General features: G+C 53.0%; 1 protein-coding gene across 2 annotated transcripts in view; it reads left to right on the plus strand.

Annotated features, from left to right (window-relative positions):
* The first annotated feature begins 311 nt into the window (after positions 1 to 311).
* Positions 312 to 18,014, plus strand: part of Atp2c2 (ATPase secretory pathway Ca2+ transporting 2) — a 55,194-nt gene continuing 37,491 nt past the window's right edge. For both annotated transcript variants that reach the window (XM_055621104.1, XM_055621105.1), the window contains exons 1-2: positions 312 to 433; positions 17,158 to 17,268. In XM_055621104.1, the coding sequence (XP_055477079.1) occupies positions 341 to 433; positions 17,158 to 17,268 (204 nt within the window). In that variant the 5' untranslated portion in view covers positions 312 to 340. The remainder of the gene's footprint in view (positions 434 to 17,157; positions 17,269 to 18,014) is intronic.

Below are 18,014 nucleotides of genomic sequence, written 5' to 3' on the forward strand. Positions count from 1 at the left end.
TTTCAGGTGATTCTCATACTCTGGCAGGTTTGGACAAAAACCACAGCTCTGAGACCACACAGTAGCTTCCTGGTCCTTCCAGAGCCCCCCGCGGTTGACCCTGGGAGTTTGGGGTCCAGGCGCCAGCGGGGCGGGCCAGGTGTGCAGAGGGCGGCGCCGCTGCAGCCCTGCCCAGGGGCGGAGCTCACCTGGGGATCAGGTAGGCAGCTCCCGGGCAACCCGGCCGCCGGGGAAGCCTGGGCGCGCAGCAGCCTCGGCCTCGCTAGGGCTCCAGGGACGCGGGCAGGGACTGCGGCCCGCCCCACGCCCGGCCGTGGAGCAGCCAGGACGCCAGCTCACCATGGGGAGACGCCTCAAGTTTCTGCAGAAACTGCCCTTCCTGGGCCAGGACCATCGGTACAAGCCGCTGGAGAGAGACGAAGTGGAGACCCTGGTGAGTCTGGGCGATCCGGTGTGAAGCAAGGGATCGGATTCCACATCTGTCCCCTGGGGCGCTGCATCTGAGCCCCAGAACCCCATGGGTCACTTTACACCGAGATCATTCTCAACACCTCCTACGACTGAAAAGAAGCTGGCTTCGGAGGAAGCAGCTCAACCGGGCTCAAGGCAGAGAACTCAGTTAACCGGGGAAGGCCAGCCCATTCTGGGAATGAGAAACTGAGGCCTGCGCGTTTTAAGGGCTCGCTGCTGGCAGACCACCCAGCCCGGGACCCGTATTCCCCATCTGGTCATGACTTAGGTTTCTCCGACTCCAGGGAATTTAAATGCCTCTGCACACACAGGCAGTTGTACGGGCTTTTCAACGCTGCTGTAATTGAAAGGGGTGGGGTGGAGATGGGGACCAAAAAGCCACACAAAATCCTGGCCAAGTTGAAGAGTGAAAACCGAAACGGCACAATAGGGCTCCCGACTTTATTTCGTCTACATCGCTGTGGTTTTTAAAAGGTGTTCTGAGCCAGGCAGGGTGGCACACGCCGCCTTTCATCCCGGCCCTCGGGAGGCAGGGACAGGTGGATCTCTGAGTTCCAGGTCAGCCAGAGTGACACAGAGAAACCCTGTCCCCCTCCAAAAAAGACCCAGTCTGAGCTGTATGACCCTGGACCTCCAGAGCTCTCTCTGGGATAACCCTTCAGAACTTCAGCGGCGGGAGTTTCTCTCCAGGACCAACAACCGTATAGTTAGTTGTTCTGTGACTCTGATAGGGCAGCTGGGGTACGCCAGTGGGTTGGTGATCCAGCACAGCCCCCCACCCCCACTGCCAGCTTTGTAAGGTCTGAGGAACACCCAGAACACCATGTCTGTCCATGGCCCATACGGGGGAAGAGGGGAAGGGGGGTGTGTGTGCCCAGGTTAAATTTGTTTTGTAAAATTTTTTTTGTAAAACAGAAAATGTTTTGTAACATTTCAGCTTTTTTTTTCCCCCAAAGAATGCCATAATCAAAACATTTGATTGTATGGTTCTTGAATGTTTATGCATTTATCCACAAAGGTTATTGTATGAGTCAGTGTCAGTGTTGGTGTCAGAATTCTGGTGTTAGGGCTGGCCCCAAAACCATCCATGTTTCTCTGCAGCCTCCCTGGTTAGCGGCGTACCATAATCCTTTGCTGATGCCAAGTGTCTCCTTACATGTTTGTAATGTGTGGTTAACAGGGGTTTGAAGTGTGTTTGTTGACACAGATGGCTTCCTTCCACCTTCTATTTTTCTCTCTCTGTCTTTTGATGTTTTGTGCAAGGCTGGGCATCTCCAAGGCCTACTGATGTGTAGCTGGTGGTCATCAGGGAGTCTCAGAGTGTGCGGGCCTGGGTTTGGTGTGACTCACATGGAGACACTTTAAGCCAGGTGGACTTGGGTTCTGAGCGGTTCAGAAGAGCTGTCTGCAGGTGTATTCCCCATCTGCAGGTGCGTGGAGGTGAGGGAGTCCCCTGGGCACGTGGTGAGCCTAACGGTAGACCTGTGAGGAGGCTGGTGATACTGGCAGTGCTCAGAAAAGGCTAGCCGTTGCCGATGTGCCGTCTCCAAAGCGGGCCTTTGCAGAAGGCTTGCAGTAGGGGCTCAGGGGAGAGTGGAACCTGCAGGGGGTCAGTGCGTGAGACCCTGGCTTCCACCCTCAGAACCGCGAGAAACAAAACAACCGCACTGAAAACCAGTCCCCAGGAATGAGGTGAGGGAAGAAGGCCAGAGGTGACACCGCTTCCTGCTGGGGGTTGGTGGCCCCCAAGAGGCCTTGGAAGGACCCCCAGTTCCCTCTGGGATCACTTCTGACTTGGTTTCATGATCAGTGGGGTTTGTGCTGTGTCCCAGGTGCTGGTCAGCGTCACAGCTGCCCAGCTTTGAGAGGAATCGGTCCTAAGAACTGGCCACGTCCCCTCAAAGGCCTCTGGATGAACTCTACGGCAATTTTGGGATAGAGAAGAGTGTCGGGGTTCCAGGCAGACACCAGCGGGTTCTTGCTGAGTATGGACTGGACGGTCCTAGTCAGAGCTGAGGACAGAAGTATTCACAGGTCAGTTAACTGAAGTTCAGCTTCCCAAGTTGGGACGAGAGCTCCTTTTTGCTGTTTTGAGGGTGATAAGTGGACAGGCGTTTGAAGGACTCCTTGTTTTTGCCGCTGGACAAAGCTCTCCCTGACATCCAGCTGAGTAGGAGAGAAACATTAGACTAGAAATTCCTGTTGTGGGAAGGCCAGGTGCTAGATCCGGGATCTTGACTCTGCCCCCGAGGCTGCTCCTGAGGTGGGTGTGACTCCCGCTTGCCCTGCCATCCCGACTATTGAGCTTGTCACCCTTCTGGGCTCTCCGGATGGAGGTCTGGGTGCCAGAAGATGTGCACGTACAGTGGATACCTTGTCATTCAACTCGGCCCCCAGCCCCTGTTGTGTGTGTGTGGGGGGGGGGCAGAGCTGAGGAAAATGCTCGCACTCTCTACCCTTAGGCATCTGTGGTGGTGGGTGGAAGCAGGTTACAGTTGACCTTGACTGTGGAGTGTGGTGCCTGGGAGAGAATAATGTCTGAGATTAACAGCAGTGGAAAGATGAGTGAACTAGGCAGAGTTCCAGACAGGAGGAGGGACGAACAGGGGCTGGACTGAAAAGGTCAGGCTACCCAGGTGACCCCAGGAGCCTTGTCAGGAGGAATCTGGCCTTTCTACTGACAGCAGTGGGGGCCTTTGAATAGTTTTAAGTCAGGACTTGGCAGTTGTCCACAAATTCATAACTATGCCAGACTTTAGAGACGTGGTAAAGGGGAAAAAAATCACAGATTTCCGTGTTTAAGACCCAACACTCAGGCTGAAGAGACAGCTTCTTGGTAAAGAGTACCGGTCGCTTTTCAGAGGACCCAGGCTCAATTCCAAGACCCACATGGCAGCTCACAGCCATCTGCAATTCTAGTTCCAGGGAATCCACATACTCTTCTGACCTCTGGGATCACTGCATGCATGTAGTGTGTATACACACACACACACACAGAGAGAGAGAGAGAGAGAGAGAGAAAGAGAGAGAGAGAGAGAGAGAAAACACCCATATACACTAAAAAATAAAAGTAAAAAATAATTTAAAAAAAAAAAAAAAGGCCTGACACTTGTCTAAACATGTGCAAGGCCCTGGGTTCTATCTCCCCATAATATATCACAGGACTTATACATACATATTCTTAGCCTGAGGCTGACCCACGCCCCTCAGAAGTCACCAATCTGTGGGGAGCTTAGAGAAGATGGTGGCATCCTCTGCCCCTTGTCATCTTCAAGGCCCTTTGTCATCTTCTGAGGTGTGACTTCAATCCATATTATCATTCAACCTGCCAATGGAAGGAGCCACAGGCTTACAGCTCAGCTGTGGGTACAGGCTTGTCAGTATAGAGCTCAAAGCTGCTCCTGACAGACAGGAAAGACTAAGACCCAACACACGATGTGCAGCAGCTGGTTTCCTTCTCCACCCCTGACTGAATAACGCTTTGCCCCCGAGCTCGCAGCCAGTGCCTGTGTGTGTGGTGAGTCTTCCTGGCTCAGGGTCTCCCACGAAGGCGTGGCCACACTGTGTGCAGGGCTGTGGCCTCAGCTGGAGCCATCCACTCCTAAGCGCTATGGCTGTGCCAGGCCAGTTTCCTGGTCATGCAGTCCTTTCCACGGGGCTCCCTGCTGCAAGCTTGATGGGTTGTGCGGTATGAAGGCCTAAAGGCAGACTCAGAATAGCCGCAACCCCTCCCGAGAATGAGGACTTACAACCTCTGATGTACCTCTTTGCCATTCTGTGATGGAAGTCCAGAGTCAGCCCCCTCCACAGGGAAGGGAAGACACACCGCTCACGTGGATACCCGGGAGCTGGGTGGGAACTGGGGGAGGGGATTTCCCTCAGGCTGCCCTTCCACGGTAGTAGCAAGATTTCCAGCCCGATATGCAGATCTGTCACCCAGCATTCTGGAGCTGGAGAGAGGAGGATGGACATTCAAAGTGTGTGTGCGCTGACCAGGAGCTTGCTAGTTTAAGGAGATCATTCTGTGAATCTGCCATCAAGCAGGCTGTGACCAACAGCTGCAGAACTGGCTTGGCCGCTTACAGATAAGGAACATCTGGATTGCAGAGCTGCTGTTTCTTCACTGCTCTCTGTTGTGTTTCATAGCTCACTCCAGGGCTCCTTGGTGGTGGCAGGCCCATGCCAAGCACTTGATTGCTACTGGCTGCCCTTCTCTGCCCTGCCAACCTCTGTGGTTTATACTGGAGCATCCCCCAACTGAGATCTATAATGTCTCTGGTCTCCTGTCACTGAGGTGTGTTGAGATTGTTGTCACTGGTGCCACCAGGCCTGTGCCTATCAGGCACAGTTGCTGAAGCAGGTTCAACTTAGTTCTCAGGGAAGCCTGAAGGTCCTGAAGAATCAATGCAGAGATGACACCCTAGGACATGTTTAGTCCTAATGCTGCAAGCCTTGTCCTCAAGGGTAAAGAAGCCTAGAGTCAGAGCTCTGGAGCCAGGATCTACCTATACAGGTGTGTGCCTGTGTGTGTGGTGCGGGAGGGGCTCAAGCTAGGAGTTGGGGCTCCTGAGCACTCTCAGTGGCCTCATGGGTCATCCACCAGATGGATAGGTGTCCCTCCTCAATAAGGAAGCTACTTCCACCAGGGTGGGAACTAGTCTGTCTATGCCCAAAGCAGCCTGGCTTATAGAGAGTGTTTGAGCTCTCCTCCTGCCCTGCCAATGACCAATTGAAATGAGCACTGGCAGAAAGTGCATCCAGGGACCTCCTAACTGGGACAAAATGGGCCTTGGCCAATGACCCTAGCAGAGTCAAGAGCTGGGGTTGCAGAAGCTGGATGAGGTGACTGTGAGTGTGAGCAACACTGTCGGGCCAGACTGAAGCCTATCACACGAGGTGCCAGTGGGAAGAGGATGGGAGGGGGACCCAGGCTGCCATTCCTGGGCTTTCCCACAGCAGAGACTGCAGAGGGAGGGTAGTCACAGCCCCTGGAATAGTGGGTGTGAGCAGCGGAACCCTGCAGGAGCAGAGCCACCAAGACCCATGTCCCCGTGGACTTCTGTGTGGCACAAACTTAAAGCTAAAATCAAGATGGCGAGCACGTAGCAGTGAGCTCCAAGTACCACTTCTCCCGTCCCTTAAGAGCTGAGCTCTCACTCAGTACCTGTGCTTGCATACTCAGGAAGCCACAAAGTGGCTGTCCCTTGGGCTCTCATTGGAAATGTGGGGGAAGATTAACACTGAAGCACAGTCATGGTCCATGCTGAGAGGAGGGGAAGATTAGTACCTACGCACAGTCGTGTCTGTGCTACCTTGGTCTGTTACAGAGTATTAAAAATTATTTTGTGCGTTTGGAGGTCAGAGGACAACTTGTGGGGATCAGTTCTCTCCTCCTACCCTATGGGTCCCAGGACTTGAACTCAGATCATCAGGCCTGACAACAAGGATCTTTCTTTGTTCACTGAGCCATCACACTCATGTCCTTGTGAGGCTTTTGACCTGTGAGACATTGGGAGCACAGCACCATTCAGTGGGGCCTGTGGTCACTATGGTCTCCGGGGTTGAAGGCCTGGGCGCTTTCTGTGGCCTCTTGCCTGCTTCCTGTCTACGGGCACAGCTGGGGGTGAGGATTCAATAGTATTGTCCCTCATGGGAGCAGATGCCCTCCCTCGGAGGAGGTGCCGTTTCTCTACAGCTTGCTATGGCTCATTCTGGAGGCCTGGGATGGAGGTGTTGGTAGCTGGCTTCGCCTAAACCAGAAAGCATGATCCTCCCTGGCCCTGCCCCAATTTCCTCTGCAGGCATCTTGTGTCCTCAGCTGAGAACTCCAACCTGATGGACCGCCCTCTGTATCCTCGCTTCATCGCATCACGGCTTTGAAAGCAGCCCCGCCTGTAAGGAAGTCATACCCCGAGGCTAGAGTGATGGTGGTCATGGGACGGGGCGCAGCACATAGCTCCAAGTGCCTTATGGCAAAATCTCCTGAAGAGTCACTGTCCTTCCAGGAGCTGCAGCCACTATGAGAAAACCACGGGGGCTGCAGAATTCTCAAAGTTAGGCTAAGCCCCGCTCTGTGCCACTGCAAGGCCTCTTCCAGAACCTTCTGCTGACTTACTGGAGGGAAGAGAGCCCAGCGAAGCACCATCAAGTGTAGACAGTGAAGACAACGTGCCCGTGACTTGTGTTTCTGGAAGCTTCCGGAACCAGGGTCAGCATTGCACATGATCTCTTGAACAGCCGTGAATATGAGGCCTGGTTAGTCTGTGTGTCACCTGCAAGACCACGCGTGTGTCTGCCACCTGGAGTTCCAGCTGCAGCACCTGGAGGGTCCATCCCTTCCTGGTGTACGGAGGAGGCTGAGGTGACTCATCCCTGTGTCCTGCTGTGTAAGGAGACAGGATCAGCGAGAGTCAGGTTCACCCCCAGGCTTCCGGGTTCTTCCTTTGGCCCCTCCATGGCTCCTCATAGCTTTTAGGCTGCATTAGCAGAATTTGCATGAAATTTGCACACCTGTAGGCCTTTGCTCAAAACCCAAGGAGACTATGGAATGACTAAGAGGCTGCCTGACTCCTAGTGGCCCCAGGAGTGTGTGAGAAGTGTCCAGTCTTGGGCTGGCTCCACCTTAGACCCTGGCAACTAGGATGACGCGGGCACTCTGGGCCTCAGCTGGCCTTGGTGGCTCTGGTGCTCCCTGGACCAAGAGATGCGCTCAATAAATCAGCAGCTTCTCATTGGTTGGATATCACCTCCTGTGCTCCCTCTCTAGCCATAGAGCCCACAGTCTGGCCATGGCGGTGGATTCCTGGGAAATAAGGCCAGTCTTCCTCCTCTGATCTGGGAGGTGGCTGTTCCCCCAGGAAGCCCTGTGGGCAGGTCTCTTCTCTGTGTCACTTTCCCTCTTGTTTCTGAAGATTTCTCTTCACAGCACCTCTTCTCAACCCCTCCCCCGAGTGTGGAGGTAGTGAAATCTTAGTGTGCCCTGCCTTCTGTTTTCATTCAATTCTGCCTGTATCCATTGTTATTTATTCTTTACTGTCTCTGAAGTACCTAGGACAGAATGTGACTTTTCCCTCTTTTTCTTTTATTTTTCTTTTTTTCTACACCCATCCTCATTTTTTTTTCTTCTTGGACTGAAAGCAAATCTTGTTACGTTTATTTGTTTTATTCTATGTGTGTTTTCTCTACATTTATGTATGGTCCTTATGTGAGTGCTTGCTCTCAATAGACCTTATAAGAGGGCATTGTTTCCCTGGAACTGGACTGACAAATGGTTGTGAGTTACCATCTAGGTGCTAGGAATCGAACCCTGGTCCTGTGCAAGAGCAGCAAATGTTCTTAACTGCTGAGCCATCTCTCCAGTCCTGAAAGCAAATCTCAATGGGCACAATGCCACACTGGTGGGTTTCCTCCTGGTCACTGTTTGCTCTGTCACTGTGTGACAGTCAAGACTCTGATGGTCATGGGTGTTCTGGTCCCTTCTCTGCGCTACTCTAAAGGCCGTGGGGTGTGTTGCAAGATTCTCCAGCCCGGGCTGCTTTCCTGTGAACTCCGTTGCCCTGTGAGAACTTGTGTGATGCCTTCACATCCCTGTGCCTGAGTCTTCCCTCTGTGCAAGGGGATAGGCGTCCATTAGAGGTGCCTCCTGGGAAAGAGTGATTAAAGACAGGATTAAATATTTGGCTCATTAAATGGTGAGTAAACGTTAAACAAGGAGTGTGCCATCTGTGAGCAGTTCCTGTGAATACAGCTGCATGGAGGTCAGGCCACAGCCTTGAGCTGGGTTCATTCTTCAAATGCCCTTTTTTCTTTCCCTCTGGCCTGAAAATTGCCAGGTAGGCTAGGCTGGCTGGACAGAGAATGATCCGTCTGCCTCTGCCTCCAGGCTGCCTCCTCCTAGGGATCCTTGGGGTTTTTTTTTTTTTTTGTTTGTTTGTTTTGTTTTGTTTTGTTTTTAAAATATGGTTTCTGGAAATTGAACTTAGGATTCGCATGCTTGTAAGGCCATTTCCCTAGCCCCTGTTGACACTCTTTAATCGCAGGTTGGTGTTATTACATGACTCTGACTATCTTTTCTCCACCTGCAGAGAGCCATCCCAGCTACCCTCCAACCCTCTGTTACCCCCCATCCCCTGAGGCCTGCTGCCTTAGGAGTGGGCACATTCACTTTGGATGGGGCTCAGAACAGCTAGTTTCCTTTTGGTTCTGAACCCTTAGAGAAAATCCCCCATGGCAACCAGAGGTTCTAAGATTTCAGGAGCTTGTCTACAGTTAGACAGCCCGCCTGGGAATTTGGAGGCTGGTCCTCTGATGTTTTACTTCTCTGTGCCACTGGCTAATCTTCTCTTTGCTACCCAAGCTCTTTCAAAATGGTTTATGCAAATAGCCCTTTGCACATGGACTGACTGTCAAGGGAGTAAGCAAGTCATCCTTCCCGTCTCCTCCTGGCCAGGCGGAAGCCAGCTGCCCAACACTGCTCCAGCCAGGGATCCGGGGCCAAATGTGTCTAAGACCATAGGTCAGATACCCAACCTCGCTGTGGTTAGGAGGGAGTGCTGCCCACAGGACTTGGCATTGCAGGAATAAACAGGAGGGGTTTTCCCGGGGCTGGAGGAAAGCAGCCCTGATCTGCTGATCTCCAGAATCGAGGACCACAGAAGTGGCCTCAAGAAAGGCAGGCAGATAGAGATGTACATTCAGAATTCTCTATTTTTATTAATTATCTACGTTTGAACAAATGTCCTACATACTCTGAGTTTCATTTCTTATAATTATAGCTTCGATGGCAATGTTATCATAAAAAAAAAAAAAAGAAAGGCAGGCAGAGCCTGGAGGTGAAAACAGAGGTGTGACTCTGCTTCCAGGAACACAGGTATGGTAGTTCCTGGAGCCGCCTTCCCTACCATCCTGGGCTCAGCCCAGGCTCTGCTACTTCCTGCTTCACAGACCACAGAGGACCTTAGGGAAACCCACCTTGTACAACTGTTCATTCCCAGAATGAATGGGTGATGTGGAGGTCCAGCTCTGCCTGAATGTAAGGAAATAGATTGTGGGACCAGCAGAGAGTTAGGCTCAGCCCTCACTCAGAACCCACCTACCGTGACCTTGGGTGAAGTCTTTTGATTCAGGGACACCACTTTCCCCTTCAACAGAGTGCTGTGCGTCACAGCTAGCTGAGCCTTTTGGTCAGACTTGGGAGCTGGTACTCGCAGAATGGGCAGCTGTGTTGGGCCAGTTGTGCTTAGTAAATGCAAACTGGGGCTGCAGCTGTAAAGGTGACTGTTAGAAGACCATGGAACAGACACAGAACGTCCTTCACCCAGACCCTTCTAGTCAATACATGACGCTGACTGCCTCAGCGTCATCCTTGCCACCCCCACCTGGGCACAAATTCCATGGTGATTTATTGTCCCTAAACACTTAAAGACATTAATTCCTGATCACAATTAAAGCCCGTACAGTACACTTGGTGCCTCTGCCCGGCCAGGGGCACATTTCTGCGATTCACGGAACCTCCTGGGGTCATGTGTTCCTTGTCGACTGCTTTATGTGATGGTTCCTGGGGTTTTCCTGGTCTTTGAGGTCCCTTGTGTGCTTAAAGAGCCCAAGCTCCTCATGACTCTGTGGAATGTCCCCCGTTCAGGCTGGTCTGGCGTTTCCTCGGGTAGATACCGATTCCACCCTCTGGAGAGGCCTTGCAGAGGGCGTTGTGCCGGGTCCCACTCTGTCCACTGTGTCAAGAAGCCTGAGGCGGTATTTGGTGTGAGTGTGTGTACACGCGCTCGAGCGCGCCCTGCCTGTACCTTATTAGCATTGTGACCATTTGTGGATTAATTGGGACAGTAATGTGATTTTCCTCTTGTGCAGAGCTCGGTTCTGATTACTGTCATGGCCCCCCAAGGTGCCAGCCCCTAGTATGAGAATTTAAGATCCGTCCCTTCCTCGCCCAAATAAGACAAAGCAAGGCTGGGGGACACAGTTGAATAGAAAATCATTAATCCAAAGGACTTCGCTATGTGAATAGAGCTGTGCCGAGGGCTTGCATGTTGACGTGAAGTCTCGAAGGCCGCTCTCCCCCATCGCTGACTTTAAACAGCTCTTTGCAGAGGGTAATTTGGGCCGTAAACCCTGATGATGTGATACTGTGATACTGGCGGTTTCAAAGTCATGTCTTATCCCAAGCAGCAGTCACACTCTGAGGGTCCCAACATGTGGAGCCGCGTCTCCATCTGCTGCCCCGACTCTCCCTTTAGTGGAGGTCACATGATTTTATCTGGGGATGAGGGCATTGTGCATCACTCGGGAGGTCATTGGAAACAAGAGCAGAGAAGTTAGCTGCTGTGTTGCACAAGTATCACGTGTGTGCCCTCACTGTGTTGTAATGTGGTTCATGGACCTGCACAAATTCTTTTCAGTGGTGGAATGTGAACCTGGAGGTTTTTTACATACACACACACACACACACACACACACACACACACACACACACACACTAGCCAAATAACACCTCAGGTGGATGTTTTCTTCTCCACTTGTTGAAACGGCGTTTCTCACTGAACTTGGAGCATCCTGGCTCAGCCTGACTGCCTGCCTCCGTTTCCCCGGTGCCGGGATTGCAGACGTGCCCTGCCCTGCCTGGCTTTTTACACGGCTGCTGGTGGGTAGTGAACTCAGGTCCTCATGGCCGTACGTGTACATGGTGGTACATGGTTTACCGACAGAGCCACATGCCCAGCGTCCTTGTGATGCTGTCTGTGCCGCTGCTGCTGACGTCGGCGCCTGTCTCCTCGGAGTGCTAATGGGTCGCTCTCTGATCTCAGCCTGCACGGTGATGCTCTCCTGACTAAATCACTGAGTGATTTCCTAACCCACTCTTCAGTCATTAGCTCACTGCCCACGCTGGGAAAAGCTTCCTCCTTCTTCCACCCCTTGAGTCCTTCAGGCCGGTGTGAATGCACACGTTCCTATTTGGTTCTGCTAATGTCTGTGGCTGTCAGTATCCGGTGCAGCTTGCTGTAGGGTCCCAGATCCGGCTGTGGGAAACCCTTCATAAAGCCTCCGTGCCCTCCTGACCTTGCTCAGAAGTGACGAGCCTGTTGAGATAGAAAGACACGCTAGGCTTAGCTGACCAGCCTTGTCTCTTGGATCGTGGGAGTGCATTTTGCTTGAGCCACCGTGTTGAGAAACAAACAAATCTGCCTCTGTTGGTCTCCGCTAGCGGGATGAGGGATGTGTGCACTCGGACACTTGGTCTCTATTCAGTGTTGTTTCTGTGCGTATATGCGCCCTTACATTCCAATCCAACGCATGCTACCAGCCTGTGCTTGGTCCCAGAACACCGGTTACCACGCTTATTGGCTCTTTCTGAATCATGCGCTCTCCCGTGTGTGAGCGCTCTCCTCTCCGTCAGCTACACGTCCGTTCCCAGTTACAGTGGCTGCCACTCAGCCCGGCTGTGTCCCCTCATCCCTGGCTATGCTGCTCCTCCTGAACGGCACATGGTGGGCCACAATGTGCCTGGCTGAGAGCCGGACACTCCTTTAGGCCTTACTTCACATACAAGCAGGTGTACATGCACACGAGCGCGTACACACACACACACACACACACACACACACGCATGCACATACACATTCTCATGCACGCACACACTAGACACCATTGCAGCCCAGGCGGGAACTCATTACCCGTCCTGACGAAAAGTTGCAACTAAGGCTGTTCTCTCAGCATTCTTGCTGCGTGCTTTTGTCAAGTTCGTATCACAGGACGGCACACCAAGATTCAAGAGAGGCATAGGCTTTGCTGAAGGAGGCCCAGGAGGCAAATAGGGAACCAAAATTTGAATTCTGAGCAAGCTGCCTCCTGTATGCGCACAGCTGCCTGGGTTGTTGCATTGAAGAATTTTTCCTCTTGATACTAAAACTGCAACGTGGGCCCTCCTGGTTCACTTACGGCCGTCTGTCTCCTCTTTTCTCTGGTGTACCTTGAATCAGTAATTCTTACTCATAGTTCAAGACTCACAGAGGCACACACCACTTCCCATTGTCCCCAGACCCAAAGGTTTTGGGGAACGCCCCTTGCGTTCCCATCGTCTGGTGGATTCTGACGGAAGTGTGTTCTTCCATCGTCTTTTTCTCCATGTTTTGCACTGGCCACCATATACATATCACACACCTCTATGGAGACAATTCTGTGGAAGTGTCCATGGGGCCCAACAATGCTGTGTACGATGTCGCAGCTCAAACTGGGCACAGCCTGCATGCCCGCCCTTCCAGTCAGATAACAAATCACGATGCCAGGTTGCTGTATCCCGATGGAATGAAATGCACGTGGTTCCACACAGCATGCCCTGCGATCGCTGGTAGAGAAACAGCCACTCTCACAAAGATAACGGGAGGACCGGGGTCCCTGCGTGTGACACTTCTGCAGGCTTCTAAAGCAGGCAGGGCAGATCCGTGTGTAAAGAAGTCAGTACGTTTAATCTTTCAAGAAGGTGGTGTGTGCGAGAAGGCCCAGTGCCAGGAGGATTCTGGGAGCTATAAGTCCCATCCTGGCTCCGGGAGGTGCTCACTCAGGCGTATGTACACGTGAGTGTCCACACGGCTGTGCATGACGTGCGCACACGACTACTTCAGTACAGAGTTAACATCTCCGCTCAGGGAACTTGGGAGGGTCTCTGGGTCTTCGTTCAGGGACAGCGCTGTGCCACACATCAAGGTGGATGGTGCCACACGCTCTGCAGTGGGGACCGTCCTGGCTCATGCCCCACAGCTCTGAGGGGCTGTCCCCCACACCAGTGCTAGTGCGGGGCATGAACTATGTACACAAAACTGTGGTGTGTAAATGTCCTTGGATTTTATCACAGGCCTCACGTCCTCAGTCCACATCTTCTGCCCAGTTGTCACACACACACACACACACACACACACAAGAAGCCAACTGAGCGATCATGTTCTCTCTCGAGGCTGGACACTCGCCTTCTTCTGTAGCGGTTTTATCTTGGGATTCTGCTGACAGTGCTCACCCTGGGTGTTAGGCCGCCCAGTGCCCCCATTCTATCTGGGTCTTGAGTGTAGTACTTATCTGGGTTTTATCTTGTACTTAGAAAGGCCTTTCTCATTCTGTGATCCTAAGAAAAGGCAGGCCTTGGCTGCCCCTGGCACTCGGATGGCTTCATCTTTGTCCCCGTGTTCCTTCTTGTTGATTTAAGTGAAGGGGCTTGCGTAATTTCTTGGCATAGCACAGGAACTGTGGTCTCCCAGTCGGCGGGCAGGGCGCCCTGCATTCAGGAAGAAGCCAGGGAATAAAGGAGCGAGGCATTGTTAGGGTAGACTCTGGCCAGCTGCAGAGGCCACAGCACAGGCTTGGCTGCTGTGGGCATGAGGGGCGGTGCCACCATAGGGGGCCCCTGTGCTGTGAACATCACTCCCTTCTGACTGCCTTCCTGTGCGTGGCTGTGCACGCATCAGCGTGGCCACCCGCCCCCTTCCTTTCTGGTAGCAATGCTGAGGCTGTTCTCATCTCCTCTCCGATCTACGGAATGTTGTGGCATCTTCCGTTCCTCATGCGCTGTGCTGCTGCTCCTGCGCTCCTGCGTTAGCTGGGTTCCGGCAGCCCCTCTCCCATAAGGCCAGCAGAGAGCCATGCAGGGGCCCTGGGTGTCTAGGTACATGGAGGTGCTGGAGCTTGGAGCTCGGCAGGCAGGTGATGGCAACACCGGAATTACCACTGTTGCTCTGACAGCACCACAAACTTCCATCGCTCCAAGCCGCACACACATGTTCCCTGGTGGTTGGAGAACAGAGTTCAACCTGGGTCTCACACGTAAAAGCCAGTCTGAGCAGAGTGGCTCCTTGCTGAGGTTCCAGGGGAAAACTATTTCCCTGCCTCTCCCAGTTCTGGGAGGCCGCTGCTGGCCTTAGCTTGTGACTCCCCAATCTCCATCACAGAACTCATTGACTCCATCAAGGCAGTAGCACGCATTTCTAAGCGTCTCTCAAATTCTTCATACCTAATGCCATTGCAAGATGTACACACACACACACACACACACACACACACACACACACATGACCTATGGCTTTCTTTTTTTTTTAGTCATAGTATTTAAAACAAACAAACAAACAAACAAACAAACCAGGACCTTGCCATGTATCTCACAGTGGCCTTGCATTCTCAGTAATCCTCCTGCCTCAGCCTCCCAAGTGCTGAGATTCCAGCTGTATGTCCAGTTTGAGTAATTTTTTATTTATTTTAATGTTTTAATAGTAGATCTGTGTCTCTGGCAGCCTTGGGTTCATATACACAAAGGAATTCCTGAAGGCTTGCGACAATCCCTACTACTCAGAGGAGGAAGCCGAGGCAGGGGCCGGTTTTAACTGGAGGCGTGTTGGAAGAATACGCACGATGTCAGCCCAGAACAAGACAGAGATCCCTGGGATAGAAGGGAAATGAACGGATCCCGGCACTGGACAGACAGGGAGGCTGAAGGCCCGGATGGGACTGAGGGGCCTGCATGCTGCCGCCTACTTGGTGCCTCTGCACCGAGCTCCAGGCTGTCTGCTGAGCTTATGTCTTTCATAGGAGACCATGTTTGTTCTTTGTGGGTCTCTAACGGGCTCAGTTCCCGTGTGAGCCGCTGTGGGGGAAGCTTCTTGGAGAAGTCTGTTTCCTGGACCGCTGCCTCAGGGCCCCACATGGGAGCAGCAGGCTGTTTGCTGCAGGCAAACAATACTCCAGAGTCACAGAGGCGGCACGGGGGCAGGGAAGGTCAGCTGGTGTGGGGATTCTGTGGTAGGAAATGCACAGAGGCTGAACCTCAGAGAAAATGAGGCTGTGGCTGCAAAGACTTGGGGTGGGGTCGGGGGATGTCAGCCACCACAGCCAGGTTGTAAGACATAGGTATGTCTGGATAGCAGCCAGGATCTGAGTGTCACCAAGCCTGTGTGTGTGTGTGTGTGTGTGTGTGTGTGTGTGTTGTGTATTTGTGTGTGCATATGTGTATATGGTGTATATCTATGTATGCCTCTGGGTGTATGTGTATATATATATACACATATATATGTAGGTATTGCATATTTATGTATGTATGTGTGTCTGTGTCTGTCTATATGTATGTGTGTATATACACATATGATGTTTCAAGGTCACAGAACACTGCATTTAGAGAGTAAGTGTGGTATAGCCGGAGGGTGGGGGGCAGGTGTGCTCACACCCAGGCTGTCTCCCATACAGAGGGCGCAAGGTGAGGGCAGGATGGGCACAGCAGGACTAGAGCCTACAGCCCAGAGGTGTATATTTCCCTGTTAAGGGGCTGTGCAGCAAGCTCATTAATGGCATGGGGACATTTGGGGACCATGGAGCCCGGCAAGAAGCTGGGCCCTCGCTGCCAGGCTCTGGTCGTTGACACCAGGAGCAGACTCCCAGGAGACGAATGTGGTTGCTGGCTCCTGAGGACAAATGGGCCAGCAGGTGCTAACTAGAGGTCGGGTGCCGCACTGGTGAGAAAAGGAAGAGGAACTTGGACTGCACCTCAGCTAAAGGAAGCTGTCAGCACCTCCTTCCCTTCCTCCTTCCCAGTTCCCACGATGGCTCGAGAAGGAAAAGATGCTATCATGTCCCAGGGTCAGAATTCTGGGAAGAGCACTGTAAGCATCTTGAGAGCCCTGTGTTGTCCCAGTGTCCCAGGCCTCTGGGTGTTTGTGCCTGGGGCCCTGGGCACAGATCTCAGGCCTGTAGACTCTGTCGGCAGCCTCCACTCCTTCCCTCAAGCCATTTACAAAGGCTCACGGGACCAGGGTTCCACATTGCCTCGGGAGGCGTTCTCTTCAGCTTATACTTAACCTAGATTCCCGCAGCGGGAGGTCAGGGTTTTGAACACGTACGCGTAAAATCTCACCCTAATCCCATGGTTTCGTGTGGCCGGACGGATCATTCAGATGGCAACGTGCTTCGGTCCACAAACAGGGAAGCTGAACTCAGATCCCCAGTGTCCACATAGACATGAGCGTGCTGACACACATGTGTGGCACATCTGTAACCCAACCCAGGGCACAGGCCTGCAGAACCAGGTGGGGCCTCGGAGCTCACTGGTCAGCCAGGGTAGCCCGTGGGTGAGCTCTGAGTTCAGTGAGAGACCCGGTCCTGAGAAAGAAAAGAGACAAAAAGAAAGAGTGAACAGGCTAATAGAGAGCACCAAGTGCCGGCCACACGTATGCGTACGTGCACAGTACATATGCACCCACACCACACACACCTTACACACACACTGGAGCATAGTAACGACAGGAAGAGGTTATTTCTAAGCAGATGTGTCAGTAATAGCAAATGTCTATAACTAAACCCCGCATGGCCCTCACAGGCTGGGTAGGCGCCGAATCCACCACTCGGAGGAAACGTGAGCAGCCTCGGAAAGAGCAGTGTGGCACGCTGCGCCCATCGCCAGCGGGCAGGGAAAGCAGTCGGAGGGTGCCGGGCGCCTGTCGATTTCTGTGGAGTTCACACCGGAAAAACCACTTTGGGAGGTCAGGGAGGGAGCTTGGGCACGGACGTCTCCCAGTGTGGGAGCAGATCCCACGGGCTGGCGCGTGTCCTCGAGGAATGCACGCTTTGCACACGTGTGCCCCGCCTTAGGCAGGGGCCTCGCAGCAAAACGGCCAGTGTTCACCAGCCACACTGCTCTCTCCACAGATCGGCGAGCAGTGCGAGCTGAAAGCCATCGACAGAGAAAAGACAGTCGCAGCCCTCCCGCCCGGGGAGGCGTGTAAATGCAGCAAGGAGGACTTGGCCAGAGCCTTCCACGTAAGAACGTTGCGTCTGCACCCATTGCTTTTCTCTTCGTCGTGACAAAAACACCGCCCGAAAGCAGCCTGAAGACGGGTCTGCTCTGACTCACAGTTCCAGGTTCTGCCCATCACAGAAGGACATGGCGACAGGGGCGCGGTGCACCGGGTCACACTGCCTCTGCAGTCAGGAAGAGGGAGAGAGGAGCGCTGGGGCTCAGCTAGGCCCCTCCCCTACATCCGGGCGAGGGGGGGGGAGCAGTCCTCGGAAATGCCCTCATAGGTGCTTCCAGAACCTCGTTTATGGGGATTCTAAGTCCTGCTGTCGTAATAAGCCGTGCCCGGGATTGCCACTGTGAGGCGGTTTGCGGATCAGGAGACGGCACCGCAGAGCTGTCGGTGTGGAGCGTGCGACGGCAGTGCTGCTGTCCCTGGAGCCAGCCATCATGTCTTTAGCTCCTGTTACTTGGGATACCGGGCAGACATGGTAGCACATGTGTGTGCCTGTATGTATGTATTAGGTGTATGCATGCATCTATGTATGACAAGAGCGTGTGTGTGTCTGTGCATGGGTGTCGGGATGTGTGTGCATGTACATATGTAAACATGTGGGCATTGCAGTGCCTGTGCGTGTACATGTGGAGGGGTTTGCGTGCACACGTGCTGTAGGTGTGTGCTTGTACGTATGTACACATGTGCATGTATGTACACGTGTGTGTGCATGCTTATATATGTTACATGGGCATATGCATAAGTGTCTGCGTG

The sequence above is a fragment of the Psammomys obesus genome, unplaced genomic scaffold, assembly GCF_907164565.1.
Source record: "Psammomys obesus unplaced genomic scaffold, mPsaObe1.curated_primary_1811, whole genome shotgun sequence".
Lineage (NCBI taxonomy): Eukaryota > Metazoa > Chordata > Mammalia > Rodentia > Muridae > Psammomys > Psammomys obesus.